This window comes from Chrysemys picta, chromosome 12 (genome assembly GCF_011386835.1).
Source record: "Chrysemys picta bellii isolate R12L10 chromosome 12, ASM1138683v2, whole genome shotgun sequence".
NCBI classification, from domain to species: Eukaryota; Metazoa; Chordata; order Testudines; family Emydidae; genus Chrysemys; species Chrysemys picta.
The window spans coordinates 44,906,828-44,927,488 of record NC_088802.1 but is presented as its reverse complement, the minus strand read 5'-3'; the positions used below and the strand labels follow the sequence as shown (position 1 = coordinate 44,927,488).

General features: G+C 44.7%; 1 protein-coding gene across 27 annotated transcripts in view; it reads right to left on the bottom strand.

Moving 5' to 3' along the window:
• Window positions 1–20,661, bottom strand: part of LOC101943672 (ATP-binding cassette sub-family C member 3) — a 373,691-nt gene that overhangs the window by 133,236 nt on the left and 219,794 nt on the right. For 21 of the 27 annotated variants that reach the window (XR_010591763.1, XR_010591762.1, XR_010591761.1 and 18 more), the window contains 5 exons: window positions 10,149–10,275; window positions 6,188–6,313; window positions 5,428–5,517; window positions 4,281–4,494; window positions 1,389–1,439 (listed from right to left, as the gene is read on the bottom strand). Coding sequence is in view for 24 of the 27 variants with exons in the window: in XM_065562811.1 (XP_065418883.1) it covers window positions 1,389–1,439; window positions 4,281–4,494; window positions 5,428–5,517; window positions 6,188–6,313; window positions 10,149–10,275 (608 nt within the window). In the remaining 3 variants the exon portion in view is untranslated. Of the gene's footprint in view, window positions 1–1,388; window positions 1,440–4,280; window positions 4,495–5,427; window positions 5,518–6,173; window positions 6,314–10,148; window positions 10,276–11,312; window positions 18,629–20,661 lie in introns of those variants that run through there. The other 6 variants (XM_065562791.1, XM_065562796.1, XM_042841070.2 and 3 more) reach the window with 5 other exon arrangements.

Below are 20,661 nucleotides of genomic sequence, written 5' to 3'. Positions count from 1 at the left end.
AACTACTGCTGAGATCAAAGCTGCTGCTTCTTAAAAAAAACAGAGGAAAGATCTGCAGCCTGAAGCACCTTCTGGTGAGGAATGAATGAAAGGGGGAGAAGTGAGTTAAGTAGACAGGAGAGGGTGAGATTAGATTCTTAGCAATTCTAATCAGAGCTCCCCCCGTCTTCTCCAGGACTCTGAAGTTTGTTTCACCTGACTTACAAGATCTGATGTACTATGGCTTGTAGATACTAATGAAACTTAAACATTCTTTCTGCAGACAGGGCTGTGGTGTGAATCGAACTGGTTAGAAATCAAGAAAACATTTTTTTCCCCTTGAAATCTGAAATTTTGGTAAAACAAAAAATCATTAAAATTTGAAAAGTTTCCACTAGCTCTAGTAGGGAAATTGCAGTGAGAATAAAAGTGCTAACCTCACATTTCCTTCCCCAGCTCCTCAGGGGTTAATGGCTAACCTTCCATTGACTCAGGACCCCATTAGCACAGAAATAAGGCCATTCAATGGGGCCCCGTAGCTAAAGCCCAGAATTCAGTGAGTGACCTCCCTACAACTTAGTTCATACAGCTGTGCTCTGCCAGATGGGGGAAGGTCCTTGAGATCCACAACAGAGAATTTGTCCATATATGGCACACGTACATCTCCCCAAGGTGCTCAAGGTATCTGCACAGAGCTCTCAGCTGGTATGAAGGATTGTGACCCACCCAAGGCTGTTATCTTCTCTACCTGTCCCCGGTCGAGCTGGACCCAATAACCTGGGGACTTCCTGGGGCTGTAAGTTTGACAGCATGGAGGATGAAATCTACCCCTGTGCAAACTGCCAGCATGGGGTCTATGTCCCACTTCTGCTGTAGGGCTATGCACTAGCCTTATGCACAGGGGCTGGGTTTCACTCTGAGGTTAGCCAGTTTTCTCTTCCTGGAATACTAGCAATGCAACAAGCTAGTTCTGGAAAAATACCCTACTTTAGCTGGGTCATTTGGCTTCCAGGGATACCGCTGCAGAATGTTCAGAAACTCCTAAGGGTTTACGGTTAGAAAGTGAGTGTGAACAACACAGGACCCATTTCAAAATCCAGTCACTATTCTCAAAAACAAAAAGTCTGACAATGTTTGGATGAAAACCGGAAAAATGATTAAAAAAAACAAACAGAACCCCCGCCTTCCCCCCCCCCGATAAAAGGTGTAAATTAAGATTTGCAAGTGCCTGGCCTGAGTCAGGTCTGCAGACCTGCCAGTTAAAGATGATACGCCTGTGCCATGAAGTAAGCAAACAAGACTTCCACCACACACACAGTTTAGTGGGATGCCTCACAGCAGCATTGGCCAGCCGTTAGTTACACAGCACTGCCATTCAAGTGAGACGAGACGTTAAGATTTCCCAGTACCTTGCACTGCACTGGCTGAGCTCTCCATTATTACATCATCCAGCATTAGATCTAAAAGAATGAAACGACATTAATCATCTGGCAGGACGCGCGGCAAGAGTTTCATTCCCCTTCAACAGTTTGTACAGTTCTCCCGTCAACTAGCCAGGTCTGTAATGGCTGTAGCACGAAGAGTTCTAATAATGTTCTCTCCTAGATATCTTTTTGGTGGGAGGAATCTGCTATCCCTGCCCCTTCTGATACAGTGGGGTAAAACTAAGGGCCAGATGCTCCCCCCACTTACGCCAGTGCGACCCCAATGGACTCAATGAGGTTGCGGCAGGTTAACTGACAGAACTTTCCCCCCTTAAAAAGGTAGGGCCAATTCACCCCAGCATAAGACCTACATACCACTTGGTTTGAGGAGGACTTATGCAAAAGCTTTAGCAGAGGATGAATTTCACATTAGCAGAGGAATAGCTAAATTTGCTGCTTGCAATCCTGCATACTACACAGCTAGGTTCTACATCTGTCATGTACGCTCTGTATTGGTATGCCCATATGTTTCTCTTTTTCATATGCAGCACTCTGTCTTCTTATGGGAATAGACTAGCATTTAAAAAAACGACCGTGCAGTCAGTTAAACTCATTCCTACTATTAGCTACAACAACAAAAATCAGCGACAAGGCCAACTTTGACATAAAGGAAACCCCAGTTTTGCTATCGTGGATCTGAGGGTAGAAGCAAGCTCCTTATCCCGAAATGGCATGCCAGTTACAACTACAGATGGCAAAGCAAAGCAATGACACCTACTTGTCATTGAGAGCAAAACTGGATCTTTCCAGTCAAAACCAACATTTTCATTGAATGTTAACTGAGAAAAGCTTTGTTCTAAAGCTTTGGAAGGCTTCATGTCTTTCTTTTTTTTAAGGAGGTTTAGCACTCAGCAGTCTTCTGTTCCTCAGTAGACGATCTGAGTATTACCTCTTTAATTAGACATTTTACAGAACTGAATGCAAACAGCCACATCTCCAAGGATGCTTTGTGATTCTTTCCCAGACCAGCCTTACGTCTGATTCATCTTTTTTTCTTCTAGCATTATAAATAAGGTCATTCATAATATCTCTGTATATTTATTCTAATGACATTTAGAATGTTTTCTTTCCAAAACCAAACCATACAAAAGGGACATTGGCATCCAGCATGTAACTGTATGGTCTAAGGAAGCAGCGGTCACTCAGCAATTGTGTCTGGGAATTCAGACTACCCTAAAGCGCTTTCGATACATATTAATTGTTTGGAGGGAAAAAATCCTTTGATATATCAGCTGTATCCCATTTAATTGAGACTGACAGATAAGATCCTTAACTAGGAGCTTTATTAATTGCGTCCACACTGGGTGAAGAGCCACACAGTACTGGTTACATCTCCCAAAGTTCACTGGGCTCATTGTAACACCCAGAAAGGAACGGGGGCACAGTCTCTTCTTTGATTGAGCCGCAGTTCTGAGCAGGAATCTGGAGATGCTATAATGTACCCAGGATATTAGAATATTTCTTCTTTAGGCCCAGATCCTGCAGTGCAGGCAATCAGGCGCTGTGCAGCTGCAGAGCTCTGGCCATGCCATTTTCACTGCAGGATCAGGGCCTTAAGCCCTGATTCGGAAAAGCACCCTATTTGGGACAACATATATGCATTGTGCTTAAATACCATAGAAATCAATGGGATTTAAGCACATGCTTCAAGCGAAGCACATGCTTAAGAGCCATGCTGCAAAGGGATGGGCTTAAGCATGGGCTTAAGTGTTTTCTGAATGGGAGCCTTAGTGATATTTGTGCTGCAGCAGTATAACTAAGCTCATCGCAACTTTTATAAACCTTTCAGATTTAACATTACCAGCTTTCAGATTCCTAGCACAAGCTCCTGATTGGAGACAGACTCTTAAACATCAGTGACGTCCGTCCAAGATAGAAAATGAAATGTGAAAGGAGTGGAGACAAGTAGTAAGGAGACCGAACAGGAGAGAGTAACAAGAGAGATACCATGAAGAGATGGGCATTTGAAAAAATGCAACCAGAACAGAAAGCATGCAAGATGGAGAAGAGTACCTCTGGCCTTTGACCTCTGACCTGAATGTTATTTCCTGCTTTTTCAACCAAACCAAAACTGAAGTAAAAAGAAAAAGGTCAGGTTTTTAGACTTTTGACCGAGTGCGTAGGTCTAGCATCCTTTCATTACGCTACATTACAGAATTTTTAAAGCTACGTTATTCTAAGAGGGCCACAAGTTTGTGTCAAGCTTTATCGTTCAATTTATCTCACATCAATGACAGTACATCTGGTTAATTTGTCTTACTGAATTCTTTTTCAATCTGTATTTCTCAAGCAAACTCATTGATATGTATCTATAGGGTGTTTTTAAAAAGCGTTTCTAGAATAAGATGGCTTCATTATTTTATTACATCCTTGAATAGCCCTAGAGCTACTTTGCCAACAAATTAACCTGCCTGATAAATTAGACAGGGAATGTTGCCGTGGCATTACAAGGCTGTAATAAACCAAATAGTGAATCCAGTTATCAGCAACAGTGCTCGAGACTTGGAAGATTTCTGGCCTCGTCTGACACTGTTGATCTTTGCAGTTGTCACTATTTGTGTAACGCTGAGTTGTGCTATCCACGAAGCTCCAGGTTCGGGTTTTTGGGTTTTAAATAACCTTGTATGAAAAGGTCATTGCAAATCATGCAGCCATGGCTTCCTGCTCAGCCTAACATGGCGCTGTTTCCTTCATGCAAATTTCATAGCTTGGACATGCTTTTTTTTGGAGGAGAATGATCATCAGATGCTAGGCAGGGGTTAGGGGATTGTGTCAAAGGTCAAGCAGGACTCAGAAAGATGTGGAAAGACTACCGACCAGCCATCTGTTTCTCCTTACTCCTTCTCTTTTTCTCCAGCCGGCGAAGTCTCTTCTCCTCCCGTCTCTTGGCTTCTTCCTCCTCCTGGTGCTGCCGACACTTGTGGAAATTCTCCACCACGACCCCCACGAACATGTTGAGGACGAAGAAGGCCACAATCAGCAGGAAGGAGATGAAGTAGAGGAGCATCCAAGGGTTATAGTTCATAACTGGCTACAGGTTGGAGGGAGATAGATGCCAGTTGAATTACAACAGGCAGAGTACGGAGCAAACTGAGAGTAGACAGATTCTTGCTAGTCAGGCTCGAGCTGGGATGTTAAAGAGAGCAATGTGGAAGTTGCAGGTCCAGCTGCAGTTTGGGGTCTCAAGCCTAGGGGGTTGGATGGGCCTGAACTGCAACATCCACATGGCTATTTTTAGCGCACTAGCTTGAGCCCCACTAGCACAAGTCTGTCTACGTAGGCTGGGAGGCTTGCTTCCAGCCGCAGTGCAGTGTAGACATACCCTGAAGAGGTAGACGGAGCAGAACAGCAAGGCCTGCTTTCTCAAAAGCAGCTAGAGATGGTAGGTGCTCAACTTAAGACACCTTAAAGGTGACTTTCAGACAGCAGGTGCTCAGCACAATCAGGCTCCTTTGAGGTGTCACGAATTGGGCACCCAAAGTCACTTGAATACTGAAGAGGCGTAAATGGTCTGTTGTGCCAAAGGGTGAGGCAACAGAATCCTTTGCAACTCTCCCAGGCCAGCAATAATAGTAATCTGTACATAGACAAAGTAGCAGTTTTCTCCAGAGGTGCTCAAAGACTCTTCAGGCTCACAAAACCCCTCTCAGATAGGTAGGGTTCCCCATTTTACAGCTACGCTGGACATTTCTTCAAGCACCATAAGTGGGTACAATGAGCTATTGACACTTATGTCATAGCATGGTTTTGTTGCAGTGTATAACTAGTAGAGATGGGTCCCAGTTGGAACCTTTCATTTGACCTCTGTCATGCCCGCGCCTTGGTTTGGATAAAATGGAACCCAGATCCAAACCACCCCCCAATGTTTCACTTTTGCAAGACGAACAACGTTTTGTAAAATGAAAACCAAACCATAGCCACTTTGGCGGCTTCTCTCTACTAGGCGTTCATCTAGAAAACATACCTGCTGGTCAACTCCTACAGCATCAAGGCCATCATACATGATGTCCACCCACCCATCTTTGGAGGCCAGAACAAACAGAGACATCAGGGCCTAGAAATGCAAGGGAAAAAGTTGCATTTAGTTGGAACCCAGCTTATTAGATGCTCTCTTTTACCTGTCACATTCAACTCTCCTTTGCCCTTCTCCATTTTGGGATTTGCATTTGTGCTACTATTTTACCTTGCCGATAATAGGAAACTTTTGATGTCCAAGGTTTCCTGGCAGCAAAAACCTGTCAATGTCAGACACCGGTCCAGCAATAAGGGCTAATTCGAAAACCACAAAGCCAAACACAAAGGCAGCTTCATTTTCGCCCTCCAGGTCTCCACTGCTCATTACTAATTAGGCCCTACCATGCTGCTAAAATAAGGATGTGCTCCATCGGCAGTTGTAAATGAATGGGATGTTGAGATGCACCGGGTACAGGATGTCCAGCCACATTAGTCAAGCCCTGCTGCTAGATGTATTTAGTTTATTATAGAGCAGTGAAGCAATTAAGTACACCGTGAAGCTACTTGTGCTTGTCTTATTCCAAAAGGAAGTGTGTGCATGCTTGGAAGCATTGCATTTGGGATTTACAAATGCAGGGTGGGTGTATATGAAGTGAATAGAGACTGTGGCTGCTTAGACCCCTGTAAGAAAACCCTATAAGTAATTATGCACAGATTTTTAAATCAAGGAGGTAAAGGAGCAAAGAAGCAGATTACCATTCCAGTAATACCTGGCCGAGATTATCAAAATTATACTTGTGCCGGACCCATTTGTAGCTGGCTTCTGCACAGTCTGATTTGTTTGTGATGTTTCTGGTATCCTCCCCTTGGCAGACAAAAAACTTCCCTTTGAAAAGCTGTAAAACAGAAGAATGAGAGGAGGGGTAAATCCACTTTGTTTACCTGCACAGAATGGACAGCTCACTTGGGACCTACTGTGCAGCCCACACAATCAAATCAAGTTAAAGGTAAAAGCCTCGTTAGTGCATGGCACTCAAAGCATGAAGCCTGGCATAACAATAGTGACAGTTTAGTTCAAAGGTACCTACTGAGAGAAAGCTTGAACGCCTCCTCTAACATAATTTAGGACACTGATCTTGAAGGTCTCCTTGCAGGAGGCTGGGTAGCCCCTAGGACTATCCTCTACAGCCTTCTGCTTCTAGGGCACTGGTTCAAATCCAGCCCAGGCTTGTAGGTGTTACCATCTGATGGCTGGTCAGTGACCTATGTGAAATGCGTATGGTGGTCTCAGTCCAGTTGCCAGTGAAAAGTCTTACAAGAGTGGCCAACAAAATTAGCCCTAATTCCGCCCTTTGGTTGACAGTCTTTGTTGGCAGAGAAAAAAAGGAATCAATGTGTCAGAGCAATGGAATATGTTCTTATTCCCAATGGTCAAAGTGAGGAGTGGTGTGGGCAGAGCCTCGTTCTCCTGCTGGACCTGTGGGGTGGATCAATGAGACTTCTATTTCTAGGGCTGTTAACCCAGCAACTTTCAATGACACTAAATCCCCTTGCTTGAGAACTGTTCTCCATCAATCATTAGACTGCTCTTCAGGAGAGTGTCTGCAAATATTTTTATAACCAGAATTAAAGAATGAACTCCTATTGCTCCCTGGTGCCAGATCCTGGTCTCCCTTACATGGCCATAAAACCATGGACTCCAGGGGGGCGTTACTCCCGATTTACACCTCAGAGAAGCATCAGCTGCTTAATTCTAGACTTGTTGCTTTCTGCAAAGCGGCACGGAAAATGGCAGTGCATGATTTCTATTTGGGACGTGGCAATTGATGGTGAAATCAGAGTGAACGAGACATATAGGAAATCCTGTTCTGCTGAGTGACAGCATCTTGCCACGCTTCCCTGGGACAGAGCAGCCTTCTATTCAGGCTCCTTAAATATCATCTGTGTATTTGAAACAAGAGATGCTCACTCTTTATGATCTGTTGTTCTAGACAAAACAAATACAAGTCCCGGAGAGCAAAACAAACCCATACATTACTTAATGTATTTCCTTTGGCAGCAGAACACTTTCCACTAGAAGGGCAGGGATTCTGACTCACAGAGCTAACCAACATCTATTGTAGCCATAAAACTTTTAGATCTAGGACGGCTATAGCTCCCTTAAGGATCCGCATGGAGATACCTTCTTCCAAATTAAACAGGAAGGTGAACACTGATTTTAATACATTGGCTATGAGTGTAATATCTTCATGACTAGGGGTATAATAATATTCAGATGGGCCCTGTTACACAACCATAAACTGGAGAGGAACATAAAAGGATCTGATTTGCAAACACACTGAGTGCTGGCAGCTCACGCTTACTGGCAGCTCATGCTAGAGGTTCAGATTCTCAGCACTTCTGAAAATCGAAGGTCCAAAGTTTCAGAGCGACTCTGGCTTTTCTACTTCCTACTCCTGGCAGTGAATGACTATCCACACGCTACCATGACGCACACTTCAGAAATCTATGTAATACGATAAATAAATAGCAGGCATTCCAATGCAATCCAGGGGGCAGGAGAATAGACTGGGGTTTAGGAGAAGTGGGTTCCATTCTAGGTTCTTGCACTTAGGCAAATCACAAACTCTGTGCTTCTGTTTCCTACTCTGTCTGTCTGGTCTATTTAGACTGTAATCTCTTTGGGGCAGGGACTGCCTTTTCCTGTTAACTCTAGAAGATTGAAGCTTACTACCGATCTTCATTTTATACTTACATGGAGGAAAAAAAACCATGCTAACGCTGAGCAATCTAAGATTTGGTTTCTTTGATATAAATGAGGGCCTTGCTTTTACAGTTATTCAGCATGCAGAACTCCCATTGACATCACTGGGAATTTTGCATGCTGAATGCAGGATCAGTTCTAATGTTTGTATATAGAGCTGTAAATGTGTCAATGTGTAATGGTGACAACTGAATAGAAGACCGGGAGAGGCACTGGGGAAAGCTATCACAATTAGCAGAAAGGAAATTCAAACAGCTCAGTGTGACAGATTTTTTTTTTCCTGTTATAAACTCTTTTGGATCTGATTATTTTATTTTATGGGATGTGCTTAGGTTTTATGGTCCTGTTTAGGGCAATGGATGGATGTGAAGTGTAATGGATGGATATCGCGCTGTACCTATACATCAATCTAGATGCAAAAATTGTCATGCATGGGATGATTCTTCCCTTTTGTTCTGTCGGGTTTGAATGCTATATTTATTAGTTATTTAAAGTACATTCGTTAATGTAAAATGTTACGAAAGCCCTCTTTCCAAACTGGGAGCCAGTTTCCAAGCCAGCTTTGATAGATCAAATAAACTTCACCAGGAAAAGAGGAAACCGTGCTGAAATATCCATCAGACAGAATCTCTTTCTTTTTCAGATGATTAGAAATTATTACAAGGAGATGGAAACTTTTCTCCAGTCTCTTCCCTTGGGCTCCTGCACTCCAAGGACTGGGGATGACGACAGCACATGGTATCCAGGTTGCTTGACACAGCAGAAGGCTCAGAAATCAATATTTTCACCAGCTTCTAACTATGTAAACTTTCAGAACCCTGCACTGAGTCTACCGGGACAAGTTTTCCTTTGCGCTTAGAAGCCAGCGGATTCCCAGCTATGAAAGTTAGAGTTTCTATTTTCCATGAGTTTAAAGCTGGGGAAAAAAGGGGACATTGTCTCTCCAACTTTAATACCACAGATAGGAGGCAGAATTGAATTGAATAGTTTCCTTGGACTGGGATTTCCTAGTGGGACATGGTAGCGATCGGATTATATTAACTATAGACTCAAATTCTGCTCTGGTTGGTCCTGGGGGAAGGACAGCCTAGGTGTAGCTCAGTTCATGTTCTGCTACAGGAACTCTGCCAGGCAGAGCACAAGTCCTCATGGTGGGGATGGAGGGGGCATGGTGAGGACGACTCTTGGCTGACACGCTGAGCGGGATCAGCATGCCCCCTCAGTCAGTGCTTGTTTTCGGGTATGTTTACATCGCAAATTAAGTTGTACTCATAGTGCTAGTAAACCCGCACTAGTTTTAATCAAGTTAACACCGGTAACAATAGCAATGAAGACGTGGCAGTCCAGACATCGGTACAAGCCCACTAGGAACCCTAGTTACATACTCAGGGTGCTAGCCCACATCAGGGTCCATGCAGCCACATCTTCACTGCTCGTGTTATCTGCTCTAGCTAAAGTTAGTGCGGGCCTGGCCTACTGACGCTACAATTACACCTTAACCTGTGGTGTAGATGTGCCCTTAGAGAGCAGTATTACTGTATGCACTGATCAGCTTGAAGGGGGTTAGACCCACCCACTAACCCACAGATCTCACCTCCCCGACAGAACCAAGAAAGAGGTTGAAGTCATACCACCATAATTTTTCATACTCATGGCTGCGCCCACTGGTACTAAGAGTGCACGTGTGTGAAGTCTAGCCTATGATTCATTTTAAAAGCCCGTGAAAAGTGCAAAAGACTCAGTAAGCCACGGCTAGGGCTGGAATAATATGAATCTTGCTCTTTTCATGCTATTTCAGTTCCTGGATGGGGAATTACCCCAGAAAGAAACTCACCTTAATCTGGGCCCTCAAAGACCTGTAGCTCGCAAACAGTGGCAAAGATACCAAGATATTCCTCTTTATTTGGGCTTGCCTCTATTTCCAGCTTTGCCTGGATTCCAGGCAAAGAGCCCTGCAGGGAACCCACCTGGACTCCCAAGATTCCAAAGATGATGAAGAAAGCGCAACAGATGACCACAATGTTCCCAATAGGCTTCAGGGATGACATCAGGGTTTCCACCACCAGCTTCAGTCCTTGTGCTCGACTAATGACCCTTAGGGGAAAAAGCAGGCACAAGAAGCAGGTTAGACACTGTCCTTGCAACATTCCTCTGAATCCTTCCATGCTCCGAGGCACAGGCATAAGTGTGGACTAGGGAAACAGCTGTTTGAAATGGGGTGTGGCTGAAAAACAAGAGAGTACAAGATGCTATGAAGGGACTGAGATCTAAGGGAGGTTGGGGAAACTTCATATGTACTCAGGGAGCCTCGTGTGTGGAATGGGGAAGAAGAGAAGGTGCAGGTGGGAATGCATACGTAGTAAGAGTTAGGTACACAGATCTTAATCCAAAGCCCATTGAAGTTAGTGGAAAGGCTTCTGTTAACTGCACTGGGCTTTCGAGCAGGCTCACAGAAAGGGAAAAGTACAGAGTACTCCCATGTCGTCTTCTCCCACTCCATTGCCTACACCTCCCCAGTCATGTCCTTTTTAACCACCTTATTAAAAAATGAATACAGATCTAATTTGAGTGACCTCTCCATGTAAGGCACACCTCCCCCTGCCAACCTGAGAAATTCTATTGTCTTCTGATTGACCCCTTATGCAGCACTCTCAGTTCTTGTATCTTTCTTGTAAAGAGCTTTGGGACCTTTTCCCAATCTAATACCGTAGAACTTCAGAGTTAGGGACACCCCGGGAAGGGAGGTTGTGTCCGTAACTCTGAACAAAGCGCAGTTCGGGCTCCAGCACCGGCAGCTTCCTTGCAGGCAGCTTCTTTCCCTGGGTCCCACTGAGTTTGCAAGCTTGTCCCTCTCCCAGCTGGGGGTGGGGTGTGTGTGAAAACAGCATGTCCCCCTCCTGGCTGGGGGAGGGAGGGTGAAACCAGTGTGTCCGCCTCCCGGCCGAGGGAGGGGTGAAAGCGGCGCAGACCCCAGCACTGGTCCTGCTCCGCTGGCTCTGGCTGCCTTGGGCTGGCAGCTCCAGCATCTTCACTTCCTAGCTGTAAGTGGCTGCCCCGCATGTGGGAGTGAGGACAGGCAGCCCAGATGTGCCTACCTTTAAGCTGCAATACAGGCACAGTACAGTACTTGCTTTTTTCGTTTGTTTGTTTTGGTCTCTGCCGCTGCCTGATTGGTTACTTCTGGTTTCACGTGGTGTCCAATTGACCGGTCAGTCCGTAACTCTGGCATTCGTATCTTTGAGGTTCTACTGTATGTCAGATGTGGTCCCTCTGGCCTCTTGTACTGCCAGAGATAGATCTGATGGTTTTAATCTAACCCATTGTCACTCCCAGATCTATCTCCTGATTAGCGCCTTCTAGAGCACATAGCCAGGATGTCATCTTTCCCCCCACCCGTTGTTCATCAAAGCCTCATCACTTTGTATTTTTCTATAATGCAATTTGACAAGCTCTCTCGGTTCTGGTCTGGATCCCATCTCCCTTTGGATCCAGCCTCTAGTTTTGTGTCATTCACAAATGCATGCGCTTGGTTCCACTTTCTCTCTTCCTGGCCACTAATACACCATTTGAACAGGACTGGGTCCAACACAGATTCCTGAGCCACTACATTTCCTACCTTCATCCTATCTTACTTCTACCCATTCACTGCTGACATCAGATATTCAACCACTTTTGTGAGTCAACTGAGAACTTCACCACAAGAGCATAAGCAGTAACCTTCAACGCTACAGGATCGCTTCCTATCTCTCTGGCATTACCTCGAATTTCATAACTGTAGATTAGATTATAATGTAGGGCTAAAGGAGAAGGCACAAGCAATCAATAGCAAGATAGAAACAAGCAGGAAAACAAAGGAGTAGAAGATGAACTACACCGTTATACCAAGGGCAATACTTGAATCAGAGGACTAAGCTTGTTTATATTAAAAAAATCCATCAAGTCATTTAGGGACAGATTTACAAAGGTATTTAGGGGCAAATAGGTTTCTAGTGAGATTTACAAAAGTACCATTGACATCAATGGGAGTTAGGGGGCTAACACTTTGTAAATCTAGTCTTTATGGCCAAGCTGCTTACAAATGTAGGCATGGAAAGTCAGGCATTGATGCACAAAAAACGTGCAATTGCACCCATAGAGCGGGGTGTGCGTGCGTGTGTGTGTGTGTATGTGTTTTTTGGACATAGGTTTAAAGGCTCCTTTGAAAACTTGGCACTCAAAATGTAAAGCACCTGTTCACTGATGGGACAAGGATGTCTTCCTTCCTGATTGACGTCCCCATTCTACACTGATCCTATCAAGGGCTCCCCAAGGTCTCTCCCTGCTCTGCCCAGCTCAGTGTCCCTCTGCATTTTCACCCCCCCCCTTGGTATATTTTGATTTCCTATCTCAATAACCTGCCTCTTGCCATCTTAAACTACCTCCCAGTCTGAGTTCTAGTCTAATCTCCATCCTCCCCAGACTGTGTCATTCCCCCAGCAGGGGTCACTGTGGGCTCGGACGTGTGACAGCGACGTTTGGCTTTATTGAGGTGCATGACGGATAAACCTCATGCTCTCTGAAAGTTTGCATTATTCCTTGTGTGTCTCTGTGCCTATAGAGTTAAACTCCAGAGCTACGTGCACAGCCATAAAATAATGGTGGGTTTTTTGTTTTCCTTTTTTTCTTCTTCTAAGAATTGTTGGCTTTAAACAATACCCTGAAAAACTAAAAAAAAAAAAAAAATATTTCCTTCTTTCTGGTAAAATATTTACTCTAAATGTCAAGGGTAGCTTGTCAATTCCCCTTGTAAAAAAGAAACAGATGGTGATATTTTTATCCACTCCCTACCAACACAACACAAAAGGCAGATGCTTCTGTTTTGCAACCTGGCTGTTGTGCTCAGGTAGCAGTTGTTGTTACTTATTACACTCTCTGCTCCCTGTCTGATCTGCTCTGTGCTGTCTTCCCGAGCTTGGAGAGGACTGGATGGCTCAGGGAATGTAAGGAGTTCTGAAGTCTTTAACCTTTAAGGCTGTGAAGCAAATCTAAGCCAGGCTGGCAGCAACCAAAACAAATCATTACCCTCAAATGGCAGCTTAGCACACTATGTTAAACATGTTTGTTGATCTCAGTCCAGTTCTGGGCAGGCAGGGATCCACATCACAAACAACAAACACTGTCCTCACTAGCACCCTTTTGGATAGTCTCAGCGGATAGACTAAAGCATGTGAAGACTGAAATACACCCAGATCAGGGCTTAAGCATGTTAGCTTAAGCTTGCACTATCTCAATTAGTTTGATGCCTATTCTGTATATGAATCCTAGGTACTTTTATGCCTCTCCATAACTGTAGTATCTGAGCACTTCACAATCACACACATTCCTCACAACAGCCCCACAAGAAGTGCTATTATCCCCATTTTACAGATGGGAAAACAGGGGCACAGAAAGATTAAGTGATGTGCCCAAGGTCACTCAGGAAATCTGTGATACAGTAGGAAATTGAACCAGGTCTCCTGAGTCCCAGGCAAGCACCCTCCCCACCCTTCCTCTCGTGAGGAAACTCTATTCTGTGGCTATAATGAAGAAATTCAGTCTCCAGGGCCTGGCAACTTTCACCAGCACCAACATCAAATTAAAGATGGAACAAAGTGATTTTCCTGACAAGACACCATCTGAGTTCCAACACAGGGAAAAGGAATAGGAGGTCATTCTTCTATATTGGCCAGCAGAGGATGCATGTTGAGAAAGAGGGGCTAAGAAATTATATAACCCTTTGGTTCTTTCAAATTCCTAATCAGAATATAATCCTGTGCATCTGCGTCACGTCTGCACGGCAGCCTGCACAACACCCCGCTGCTTCTCCTGTAACATTATCCCCAGGCCTACAGAAAAAAATCTGAAGAAAAATGTAATCCCAGATGTACGCCAACGGGCTGAAGGAGAGCTTTCCCGTCAGCTGTAGAGAAATTGGAGGAAAAGACCTCATGAGCCGACCTTATTAGCATAGACACACCACCTACTTTGCCAAGTGACTAATTTTCGCTGTTTTGGGTTAAAATTCACTTAAGCCTTGAAAGCAGGGGTAATTAAATGCTTTGATCCTTAGTGTACAATTAAAAGGCATACTCACTAAACATGGGGTAGTGAGTCATATCCAAGTGACACTCAGAGGGGGTGGGGACAGATCTTCCTATCTGGTAGGGAGGAGTTTGTTTAAAGGTCCCAGATGCCATTTGACCCTTCCTCTCCAGGTCTAGGGGCTGAGCCTTACATCGGCCGTGGAGACAGCGTGCAGTGACAGGCAATGCAAGTGTCGGCAGGCTCCCCACTACCCAGTGAAATCACTAAGGTCTGGGTTCGGTGGTGGAACCTCAGAACCCAGCTAAAGGTAGCCTGGTGAGATCAGCAGCAAAAGCAGCCTCTTGCCCAACAAATCCTAGAAGAATGATTACTAACCGCATGGGGCTGTAGGGTTGGACCCAGCCAGACCATGGACTCAGCAGAGCAATGGCAGAGGCCTCACTCGCTGGAGGGGAACCCACCTGAATGCACTCCATAATGCTTTACTGATGTTCGACAACAAACCATGAGTGGGTTGCAGTGGAGGGAAAAAGAAGAACAGGAGTACTTGTGGCACCTTAGAGACTAACAAATTTATTAGAGCATAAGCTTTCGTGGACTACAGCCCAGGGAGACGCATGTTAAAGAGACGGTCATCCATTGGGCTTCCACGCTGCAAGGTGGGAAGTTGAGGCAAAGAACTCCTGCCCAAGATCCTCCGGGGCGGGTGGTTTACTTATTGTCTGCATACTTCTGAGTCATCGTTGCTGTGTTTTCCCAAATTAATGCTGCGTCCCCTCTCCCCTTAATAAATGTTCTCTTTTCATTAGACACAGACTCGGTGCTTGCGAGGGGGGAAGTACGGACTAGCAGCGATGCCCAGGGAAGGTATTTAGTTTTCCCAAGTTTCTGGGTGGGGGCTCAAGACGGTTTTATTTTGTAATTTTAAGAGGAACCGCTGGATACTGAGTTGGTGCTAGCTGCTGCTGCCGCCACCCGTCAGAAGGTTAAACGCTAATTAATGAAAAACATCATAGTCCTCATGCCTTCAGGCACTGAAGCTAAGATCCACCAGGTCAACGGAAAGGCTCCAGTGAGAGCCGGATAAGGTCCTAGATAGAACCGCAAAGTAACGCAATCTCAGCATTTCCGAGACATTAGTGTCCGCTCCATCATGATGGCTTTAACCATCCCAGCACCTCATCAATATTGCCCAAGATCCTGCTGATATTATTGCCTGCAAACCCATGCTGTCCAATCCACTGCTCCGACAATTGAGTGCTGAACGATCCAGCTGATTCGAGCCCTCCGGACATTGTCACACGGTAGCCAGCTGAGATTGCATTAAGGACCATTTCAGCCTGCGTCAGGCATCTGACAAATGAAGAAATTGGAGTCACAGAAGTTCTTCAGCATGAAAAAAATGCTAATCCCTTGAGTTCCTCTTGGTTCTGCTGGCCTCAGCAGTCACAATGCTGCTAAACTCCAAGCATGCAGATGCTCCAAGACTGCTGTCAATCTCATCCCAGCTGGAACATATTTACTAACTTTAAGCCTGCTAGTCTGCTCAGCCCGTTGGTATAAAGAAGTGGCAGCTCAGTGTTAATGCAGGCTTTCCTCCATGGGGGGAAAAAACAGCAAAGGTGATAATATGATAAAGAGGAGCGAAGCTATAAAATGACTATTTCATACAGCGATGGGAGGAAGAGTGAATAATTTACACATCTGCTTTGGAAGCTGAAGCCAAAGCTCTGAAGAGAGTAAAATAGCGTTGAAACCTATCCAAATTAATTCTGAATCCATTTTTAATTTGGATTTCTCTTGTATCGTGAGCTGTAGCACTTGATCCTGACAACAGCAAGTTGACACATTAGGAAGGTTTCAGAGCAGCAGCCGTGTTAGTCTGTATCCGCAAAAAGAACAGGAGTACTTGTGGCACCTTAGAGACTAACAAATTTATTAGAGCATAAGCTTTCGTGGACTACAGCCCACTTCTTCGGATGCATATAGAGTGGAATTAGGAAGGAACGTTATTGGATCAGCAATTCTTCTACAGGCTGGTACATCAGAGAGAGCAGTGGAAACACCTTGGAATGCCCCTTCTTTGTGACATTTTCAAACTTCTGTGCCTAGAGTGGGGCTTGAATACCCCTTTGTATAGCATTAGGCCTGATATTCAATGACTGGGTTGTGTAATTACGCCCACACAACTGCATGTACGTGATTTGCACGTATGCAGATTGGGTATTTGTTCATGCAAATGGTCAGCCGCACACGTTGCTGGTCAGGTGTACATGCAAATACTTGATTTGCATATGTGATTTTGCATACACAATTGTGTATACTATATAAGGCAGTGGGGTTTTCCACAGTGAAATAAGACAAAGTAGCAATCAGGAAGGTCTTTTATAAGTAGCAAACCTCTAGGGCCATAAATCAAGGCAAGCTGCCATAAGCCAAAGCAAACTTAACGAAAACCCTTCACTTTCCTAACGTTCAATGCTGTGAGGTGTAGAGCGGTGGCTTCTTACAGGGATTTTTCTCCTGATGTCTCCCTGTCCCGGGGTGCTACACTCACCATTGAAGCGCCTCCTTCTGGTCGCATCCGGGGATTAGCTCTACCATGTCGACGCCCCTTCCTCACATTGCTCACTCCGTCTCTCTCCCGGTCTCACTCGCTTGAGACTCGACTGTTCCCACTTTGTGGCTTGGCCCTCTGGCCAGATCACTGTAGCCCTCCCCTTCTGGGGGGCATATATCAAAGTCTCTCAGAACCCCCTGTCCCAGGCAGTCTTCCCATTCACTGCCCCATAACAGTGCCACTTCCCCAGTGGCTGGTAGGGGAACCCAGGCCCACCCTTTACACTGGTTTCCAGTTCAAGGAGCCTACAACACGCACTCAAGATCTGCACAAGGTCTATCCCTTTTTGCTGTATCCCTGGGCTGCTTCTTACCATACCTTCCCACACCTTGAGAGTGACAGCAGTTTCCATCTCTCCCACCCCGTTCCACTTTCAACTACTGGGCATTATAGAGAGGCCCCTCCTGTTCCTGTTCTGATGAGCTTCATCTCTAATTAGCCCTTGCTCCCTGGCTCCTCCTCTAGGTGCAGCCCAGGCGGTTAACTGGCACACGTAGCCACCTTCCCCCCCTTCAGGCTTTGTGTGGGGTGGACATCCCATCACACTCCCTTATAGCCATTCTTGCAATTCTACCCCTCACACATATACAGGAAGTTGGCAAATGGCAGCCAGAAGTCGTCACTTGCTGACCTTGGGCTGGCTCCGGTCCCTGTCTCGAGCGGAGTGAATAACTGATTTTTTTTCAGTTCGGTGGCCAATAATTTTGGGTTGAGCTGAAACGGAAATATTTTGGTTTTCTTGCCAAAATGATCTCCTCCCCAATTTGTTTCAAGACAAATGAAATGTTTCATTTGACCGGAAATGAATATTTGCGTGTGTGTGTTTGTTTCATTTTCGGGCGTTTAACTTTTTAAAAATACATTTAGCTAAATTTGTAAACAAAACACCAATTTTGAAATGAAAAGTAGAAACGTTTCATCTTGAAAATGTAGTAGTGAAAAGCTGCGGCTTAAAAAATTTGTCCGTTCCCCCCCCTCAATTATTTTGTCTGAGTCTATTTGCTAAATTCAACCCCAATCCATGAAAAGTTTGGGCTGGCTGAAGCATCACACAGGGCCTTGTGCAGGGTCCAGGCTCTGAAGTGAATCTCATACACTGAATTGACATTCCTACATTAATAGCAGCTAATTTCCCAGGCAATATGGGCTTCATTTTGATTAAAACAAGAGGAGGATGAGTTGTGCATCCAATTACACTTGCACATACACAGCTGTCCCAACAGGTGGAGCTAAAGAATGCAAAATTTATTGTTCTTAAATGAAACAGCAAAATAAGTTGCTGAGCCTTGGGCAGGGAGGCCACCATGGTCAGCTGAGTCCATATGTGCATGTGCATAACTGCAGATGGATTTCCACATGTGGAGATTTATGAATGACTGAAAAGCCCCGACTTTAACGGTTGGCTTTTCATTTGCTACAAATCTAATTACAGAGGAACAGAATCGATTGTGAACGTATTTAGGGAACAGTTTCATTGTTATCTTTTAAAAACTTCCTTTGCGTTATGAAGTGTTTGTGCAGGTTAGTCAATCACAAACACTCATGTACCCTCTTGAGAAAATACATCCGACGCCAACGGAACAAAATAATGTAAGGGCCTGATCCTGCAAATACCCTTTCCAACTGGAAGTTTATACTCGTACAAAGAATCCCATTGAGGTGAATGGGATAACTCACATGAACGAGGACAGCTCATGTGAATTAAGACCCCAATCCTGAGCAGGCTGACCTATACACAGATACGGAGTCTCACTGACAACAGGATCAAAGCCTTAAATTGAAAATAAAATAATCAGGAAACATTACAGATTAATGTAAAGCGCACTCAAAATATCTTATCTAGATGTGATCTAACACCACGGGCTCATTGAGAAAACCAATAACCTTCACGGGAGGAGATTCTCCAAGTTTGATGTGCATCTCTCAGTTGAAGCGGATGTGAAATAGATACTAATTTTACCTATAGAAATTCCAATTATCTTGTACTTTTCCTGTGTAAGTATTAAAAAGGCGAGAGAAGAGCTGGGTAGATATTGTGAACAATTTTCTGCGAATGTGTGTTTGAACCTTTAAACCGATGGTTCTTAATCATTTTAATAGCAACATGCCCTTTTCCATAGTGGGACTTTCTGGGGCCACCCCTTTCAATGTAGCCAGGATCCCCATTCCATTTAGCAGTATGGGAAAGGCAGGGTGGCCATGAGCCCCTGTGACCTTTCTGGGGCCAAGACCCAGGTTGAGAACCTTTGCTTTAAGTGGATCTATTTTAACTGTGCGAGTGCCCTTTTTGCCCCGTGGCTTTCTGTGGAAAAGTCTAACAAACAAGCATGCTGTCAGGAACGTTCACAGAATCAGCAAACGACAAGGAAACACTGGGAAACACCTGAAGAAAGCCAAATCTGAACCCACAATCACAAGTATTCACCTCCGAAACTTGATTCTCAGGGTGGCGATCACCCAATCAGGGAACAGACACATACAATGCAATATAACTGTCCAATCAAAACTCACCAGTAGAGTTCAAAATCTGAATCTTTAATGCTCGCCATGAACAGTGTGCGCACAATCTGGGGACTTCTGAGCGCGTAAATGGCAAAAGACGTAAAGGCCAATGCAATTTGTGACAAATATGGCAAAATTTGGCAAAAATATTAGCAGTTGCTAATTATTTGCTCATTTCTAGTTTTTTACCCACTAAAAGGGTGATCCAAAGCCTACTGAAGGCAATGGAAATGCTTTAATGGATTTTCGATCCAGCTCTAACAGGGCATGTGGACAAAGTCTATGTTGTGATTCTTTCAGAGGAGAGTATGTCAGAAATATACAGATGGTGTGACCTTTTTATTATTCATATTGCAGTAGCAAACAGATGGCCTAGTCAGAATGAGGCTGTTTTGCTAGGCCCTGCATAAACACACAGAAAGAAAGAGATACATCCCTACCCCAAAAGAAAAAACACCAGATGAAGGGAGGGGGAGTGTGATACAACATGTGTGTAAAGAGACTGTGGGGATGATACGCTTGTTAGTTCCAGCATAACAAGAACATCCCCAATTATATTAGATAGGTTATCATATTTATTAAGCATATAAACCCTCATGCTTCAGGGCATAGGCCAAACACGGTTTGCTTGGGGTCAGGAAGAAACTTCCTCCATGGGCAGGTTGTTGCACAATTGTCCATTAAAAGATATCTTGTTCCTGTCCGTGAAGCATCCAATACTGGCCACTGTCCGACAGGAAACCTGATTAGAAGGACCAGTGCTCTCATCTCATCAGGCCATTCTTACGATTAGTATCAGAGTGAAATTAATGGAGATTTTGAAGGGAAAAAAATCTTCACATTTTAGGTTAAGTAACAGTTTGGTCTCTGAATCTTTAAAAATTCGCTGCCACCTGCTACTAATTTTATTCTTGGTTACAAAAGCCATTGATTGCCTGAAGGGAGAGGGGAAAGGAGCTGTTAAGAAACACTTCACACAGAGCAAATGAGAGCACAAATAGCAGGGAATGTGTGCGTTAATGAGCAAAGGGGGCACTGATCAGTTTTCTACACAGTTAAGCCTGACCCTGAGATGTGTTGAGTGCCTGGAGCTCCCCTTGACTTGAACAGGACCCGAGGCTGTCATGTCTCAGAATCAGGCTGGGAGTTTGTTGTAAAGGCAACGACAGGTTGTGCACAGAGCTGGAGGTGTGACTGGGCAGCAAACCCTGCGTTTTCTGTCTCACTGGGCCCTTCCATTGCACTCCAGAAAACAGTTCCGTTTCTTTGCATGGAGAGATTCAGGGAACCATCCC